The 6,941-nt window shown below is 39.0% G+C and overlaps 1 protein-coding gene across 1 annotated transcript in view; it reads left to right on the top strand.

Moving 5' to 3' along the window:
* Nucleotides 1-3,893, top strand: part of PRPS2 (phosphoribosyl pyrophosphate synthetase 2) — a 22,313-nt gene extending 18,420 nt beyond the window's left edge. Inside the window, exons 5-6 of the mRNA XM_017728503.1 lie at nt 2,285-2,444; nt 3,304-3,893. Coding sequence (XP_017583992.1) covers nt 2,285-2,444; nt 3,304-3,396 — 253 coding nt within the window. The 3' untranslated portion in view covers nt 3,397-3,893. The remainder of the gene's footprint in view (nt 1-2,284; nt 2,445-3,303) is intronic.
* The last annotated feature ends 3,048 nt before the right edge of the window (nt 3,894-6,941 follow it).

The raw sequence follows: 6,941 nt of genomic DNA, 5'->3' as shown, positions 1-6,941 counted from the left end.
CCGACGGAGGCCCAGGCAGGCAGGGCGAGCAGGGCTACAGCGTAGCGAAAGCTCGAAGCAGCAGCGGGGCAGGGCAGCCACAGCCCGGTCTCCAGCAGGGCAGGGAAAGCGGCTTTTGGGGTCCCGGCGTTGTTTCCAGCAGGAAGAAAGAACGGCCAAAAAGAAAGAAGCAGCAGCTCCTTTCTCTGCAGCTTCTCTCTCCGGACGCTCCGAGCGAACTGACCCCACACCCAGGTGTAGACAAAAGAGTAGCCAGGCCCGCCCCACTCCCCTTTTTGTCTTTCTTAAGTACAGCTATTTGTCCCCTAGCAACATGCATATGGGAGAAAATTCCTTTAACAGGAAAAAAAACTAAGACTAAACCAAAACCCCAACACCATATTGAACCTCATACAAATGGCCTCAGCCCATAGATCCAGCCTGTCCAGAGCCCTCTGCAGAGCCTTCCAGCCCTCAGGCAGATCAACACTGCCACACAACTTGGTGTTACCTGCGAACATAACAGAGGGTGCCCTCAATCCGCTTGTCCTGGTCGTTGATAAAGATATCAGATGGTATTGGCCCTAGGGGAACCCCTCGAGTGACTGACTGCCAGCTGGATATAACTCCACTCACTACCACTTTCTGCACCTAGCCATCCAACCAGTTTTTTACTCAGTGAAAAGTATACCTGTCCAAGGTACAAGATGCAAATTTCTACAGGAGAATGCTGTGGGAAATGGTATGAAAGCAACATGGTGAAGTTTAAGTGAACTAGACGTTATTTTTAGTGGTATGAAGTAAAAATAATCCCATGAGTTTACAGTCTTTAGTTGCAGACTTGCTGTTTGCACCTATATAAAGGATGTAAAAAACTCATGGAAGAAGGATTCATATAGTCTTGAGTTTCTTTTCTCTTTCATGGAAATTTGATGAAATTTTGCAGACATGTTGTGTAGTTGTTTGCTATCTGCATTCTAATCTACATCATGCCCCAAAGTATTCTTCTAAGCTGTGTCATTTGTAGATCAAAATCACAAATTGCCTAGCCAACTTTTTTTTTTATACTCTTGTGCATAGAGGAAGTTAATTCCTGTCAAAAACCTTTATTTCTTTCCTTTTTTTGAAAGAAGCACTCTTTATTTACCTACAGTATGTTTCTAGAGACCAAATTCTAAAACTGCCAATCACCTTCAATGTATCTGCAATGTTCACTAAGATGCTTTTGATTGAGTAATGCTGCCTTGTATCATGTTCTTGGCATGAACTAGTGCTTTTCATTAATGTCAAATCCAGGTGGATGTACTTTGTGTATAATTAGACTTGCTCACCAAAATACTCCCTAGAACTCTTTTTATCTCTGCAACCTAGGTGCATATCAAGCAGATGAACTAAGAAATATATTTTCAGGTACAGCAAATCAACTTGCTTAAATACAAACTCAAGTACACACACTTGATAGACACTCACCATATTGTAACGCCTTCTCCTTGTAGGCTGCAGCTACTAAATGGAGTGTTGAAAATGACCAGGAAACTTCAATTCTGTTAAGTCATTCAAAATGAGATGATGTTTCTGTGGTTTTGTCTTTTTTTTCCCCTTACGCTTCCTCCTGTGCCTTTGTGATGATCTGATAAAATGCTGTTCCTCAGGGCCTCTGTTTATAAGACTAGAGAAGCAGGTAGGACATAGCTGTGCATCTGGAGGCATTGAGGCCACTAGAAACTAAATTAAGATATTTTGACTCATTCACAAGGTGTTCTAGTTCTTTGATTTATACTATTTTTCCTCCTCATGCATCACTTCACTGTGTGCTTGGATCAGCAGCATGTCTTCCCACAACCTTGCAGTAAGCTAGGCTTTTAATCATTAACATTTCTTCTTCCTCGGAAACTCCTTCCAAGCAGAACTGTTTGAATTGCAAATGAAAATAAAGGTAGACAATAATGGAAGCACAATAGAGTTGTGAATACTGCCATCCAACCTACTTAATTTTTTGCCTGGTTAAGATAGAAAGCTTGTACTGGAGTTCATTTTTATGTTGTGCAGATATGGTCAAAAGTGCAGCATTTTAGGTTAGTATCACTGCTGCAAATAACTTTTAAATTTAATTATAATTTTTGTTGGGGATTTTTCTGAGACAATTCAAACTTTTTCAGGTTATACAAATATCGGAATTATTTTGTAGATATTTTATATATAGGACTTAGTAAGTAAAATGTATTTTCAAGATTTGTATCCAGTTTCATCTGTAGCCATGTATGTAAACATGCATCACAGCATGCTATTTTTGTGTGTTCTACAGGTTAATGTCTGCTGGTGCTACTAAAGTTTATGCCATTCTGACTCATGGCATCTTTTCTGGTCCTGCCCTCTCTCGGATTAATAATGCATCATTTGAGGCTGTTGTGGTAACTAATACAATCCCCCAAGAGGAGAAAATGAAACATTGCCCAAAAATACAGGTACAGTGGTATTTTTATGCTACTTCTTTAGACTGAAGATTTGTATTTTACTGTTCATTCATGCTAGAGTTTGTGCCCTGAGAGAAAATTAATATTATTAAATACATTGTTTGCAAAACATTTTGCTAAAAAATGCTAAAGAATTGTTTTAAGGGGATTCAGGTAATACAATAGAGCACTGCAAAATATTTGGTATTTGCCACACCTTGAGTGTGCTTGATTGTGAAAGAGTAACAAATGTAAAATTGACTGGCTTTTTTTTCTTTCTTTCTTAAATCAATATTAATTATACAGTATTTGCATGTAGGAACTTAGTTATTCTGTTGTGGAGGCCACAGAAATCTTAGACGACTTTATTTTTTCTTGAAAAACAAAAATGGAATTATTCTGGGAAGTTGTGTCCCACTTGGAGGTTTTCCTTAGTACAGAGTGGAGAAAAGCATAAAAGATTAAAGTTTTAAATGCATTTTTAAAAGCTTAACATTTATTTGGTATTTATTGAAACAAGGCAAGCACTTTAAAAGGTGTACTTCCTTTAAACTGTATTTGTGTCAAGCGGACACTGCCATCTGATGGCAATAATAGTGGGGCTTTTTGACAGCATGCCTTTTGTCAGAAGTCCTCAACAATATGACTGTTCAGTGATCCTAGTCAATGCTTTCTTACTCAATTTTTCAGTTCTTACTTGGTATTATTGCAGTTCTTATACATATATTTATGTTCAATGCCTAAGCTTTAATGTTATGTTACTTCCTAGAAATAAAAGCTACAAAGATAGCTGGAATGTTTGTGTTTATAAACCGCATAGTTTATTGCTCTTGGCATGCCATAAAACTTTTCTTCTCAATTTTTATTTCAGTTTATTGACATTTCCATGATCCTGGCAGAGGCAATTCGAAGAACACACAATGGTGAATCTGTGTCTTACCTGTTCAGCCACGTCCCCTTGTAACTGTAGGGGATTGCATGGCATCTTTGCAAAGGTCTCTTAAGCTAGCACTGTTTTTAACAATGCACCTCAACCATGAGAAATTAGTATCTTTGTACAATTCAAGAGCTTGTATGTTTAATTATTATATTTGTCTTGTAATTACCATTTGTTCTTTGTAAATGGGCAATAAATCTCCACCTTGCAGAAACCTTATGAATTCTCTTGAGAGTCTGGAAGTCTTATGTCTTGTGTAAGTTCTTCTATGGGCCTGTTCTCACTTTCTGCTAAACTGCTGCATCAGATCCATTTCTCTATACAGAACTACAAACTGTTCACAGTACTTAATGGGATGTATATGTGTCAGATCATTTTCTGTGTTAATCTAAATGCTACAGACTTGAGTTTCTTGTGTCTATTAATCTGTTGGGTAAACAGGTGGGATTTTTTTGTTTAAGTACTATGAACTATGAGTATTTTGTAAACTGTAATGAGATTAATAAACCCTAAGGTCATGTTAATTTTGAGGAACTGTTGACATATACATAATAGTAACCATTTTGATACACTTCATGTTCATTTTTTTTCCCCACAAAATATTTGGGGCTGCTGTTTGTAAAGCTCTCATTACATTAAATTGTTTGCTTAACATCTATTCTGTACAGTTGCTATCTTCAGTTGTAAGATTAATGTTTCAGGATTCCCAGTATTATTAATATTACTTATCTAAATAATGGCCAAGCTTTACTCGTGAGTATTTTGGTGTAAATTTCATTTTTTCTTTGTAGTTTTTGACATTCCTTGATTGTGATGATAAGAATAATTTTTTAACAGCTTTCCTGTTAATATTGTAAAGGTTTATTGTGCCGAGTCCAAACAGAAAATTTAAACACACTTATACGGACTGGTCTGTACCGTGGTTGAAAAGTATCTGAAAATTCAGGTTTTTCAAACAGCACAGTCAATGGATCTTCTTCAAATTCCTATTACAAAATACTACAATACTTGACTGTGCAGCCAGTGAACTAAGGTACAGTAACTAATCTTGAAGGCTTTAACATGAGAGAATTAAAATCATTACGAAAACAATTTTTCCTGTTGTATGATAGGAAAGCTTATGGTTAAGTATGGCTAATGCAGTCAGTAATGGATTGGGGTGGGGGGGTTGGGACTCAAAATTGTAATTTTGTAATTGGGTCATTGAATCCTATTATGAACTGTTTTCAGTCTTTCTGTTAGAAGAGTAATGTGTATTAAAATACTATTACTGCACCTAGATCACAAGAACTCAAGTTTCCTACCTGAAATTGCAGTTTTTAATTACAAAAGCACTGCTATATGTGAGAGATGCTTCCTTGCTATAGTGCTGGATAAAAAAATAGCCTTATTTCATCCTGACTTTCTTATTTGGGGATATATTTATAATAATACATGAATGTATTATAAAGTGAGTTTTTCCACTCCAGTTAAGAAGGTCTTCAGAAAGGCTATTTTTTTTTGTTTGTTTCTCTGAGAATAAATCTATTTGGTCTTTTCTTTTTCCCAATAATTTTCTATTGTTTCTGAGAAATTAGTTTTTCTCCATGAAAATGAGTAGAACAGAATTTCACCTGTACTGCTTTCAGTGATGAATGCAGAAATAGAGTATGTAAACTCTTGTGCTGAGAATTCAGTTCAGCCGCTAGTTCTCAGAGAAGTTCCTCATTAGAGTTGAATTTTCAGAACTGCTATAGCACAGTGGAAATGAATTTACAGTATTGTTTTATTTGGTAAAGAAATTTCTAAAATATATGATCACTTAGCCCACATCACTTTGCATTTAAATTGTTAACCACCAAGTGTGTGGCCACATAATTATACCAAGTTTACACCTGAGCACTATGCAAAAGGCATACAGTACATTTAATGCTCAACTCAGATGATTTTTACATCAGCTTGTTGGAAGCAAACCCACTCAACTGCATTTAATAGGGTGAGATGGGGGAAAGAGCAGAAGGAAAATGGCAGAACTAATCTTAATGTATGTGCTGCATTTTGTGCACCCAAAATGCTTATGAAGAGTTACAGGTGACTTCCAACAGCTTTGTGAAAACTGCCTCCATTCTGACAGAATTAAAAGCCATGGGAACAGAAAATGGTGAGGTGTCTGGTATTTAATGCTGTGTGCTTCCCAGTCCCTGCCTGGATTCTGGTCTGAAGATCAGGTGACAGTTCAGCCTGGTGGGAAACATTCCTCTCTCAGCAGCATTCTTTTGAGATAACAAAAAACTACCACATTAGATAGCTGAAGTTGGAGGATTTAGCTCATATTTTTACATAAAATTTATATTGTCTTGTTCCACTGCCCTAGTGGTAGTATACATTTTTGGCTTTCTTGGTAAGAGGATTTGATTTTTGGAGCTTTACTGGAAGCTCTTGTCATAGACTCCCAGTGGTTTTAAATGTCAAACACTCAGAGCCTGTTGCTGAGGCAGTGGACTATGGGGAGTGAAACCTCAATGTCTTTCTTGTACTGAGGGGCCCAAAACTGAACTAAGAGATAAAGGTTCTCCTTAGCCCTTCTTTGGCTGTTAATGCATTTAGAGGAACACTTTTTATTCTCCTTTTCTGCAGTAGCCAGGTTCATTTCTATTTGACCTTTAGACCTTGTCATTTTCTCTGTGCATTAACTCATGACATACTTGTAAACCTCATGACTGGTCTACCCCATTTTCCAAAGAACATGAGCATACAACCCTAGTCCAAACTCTCCTTTTCTCCCTGAGTTCCATCCAGCCAAATCTCTCTGTTCAGTCAGGTTGTTTTTCTTCCCACCTGCCTGTCTTTGGCACATGGGGACAGCCTGCACCTTGAAGATTTCCTTCTTGAAGAGTGTCCAGCCTTACTGGGCTCCTCTGCTCTTCAGGATTGCCTCCCAAGTGACTCTGTCAGCCAGGTTCCTAAAAGGCTAAAGTCTGCCCTTCGGAAGTCCAAGGTAACAGTTCTCCTTATTGCTCCAAGTACCAAAAACTCTATTACATGGCCAAGATGGCCTCCAGCCATCACATCACCCACAGGTCCTTCTCTGCTCACAAACCTCAGGTCCAGCAGGACACTTTCCCTAGTTGGCTCTCACCAGCTGTATCACAAAGTTATTGGGGTTTTAGGAGCTCTCCTGGTGGGTTATTTTTCTGTTAAAGGAATTTTCCCCATACAGTGTTGCTAGTGGGACAAATTGCTGGGTACTTAAGAAAAACAAAAGCAGTGGCTATGGACGGTGGGGTGCATCTGGCTACTCTTTCGTTTCCCCTGGGTGTGTGGACAGTTGGTCGGTCGGCGTTTGGACAGAGAGGGAGGCTGCTTTCTTGGGCTGCCTTTTCCTTCTGCCGGAGAAAACCCAGGATCCCCAGCCCTTCTTCCCTGCCCTGCTGGGAGCTGGGCTGTGGCCGTCCTGCCCCTGCCATTGCTTCGAGCTTCGCTCTGTTGTAGCCCTGCTCGACCTGCCTGCCCAGACCTCTGGGGGGTTCCCTGTTTGGATACATCTCATCTGCCACCCGGGATTTGTGCTCGTCCCTGCCATTCCAGCCTGC

This window comes from Corvus brachyrhynchos, unplaced genomic scaffold, assembly GCF_000691975.1.
Source record: "Corvus brachyrhynchos isolate BGI_N302 unplaced genomic scaffold, ASM69197v1 scaffold11, whole genome shotgun sequence".
Lineage (NCBI taxonomy): Eukaryota > Metazoa > Chordata > Aves > Passeriformes > Corvidae > Corvus > Corvus brachyrhynchos.
Note: the sequence above shows the minus strand (reverse complement) of the source record. Positions and strands in the feature narration are given on the sequence as shown.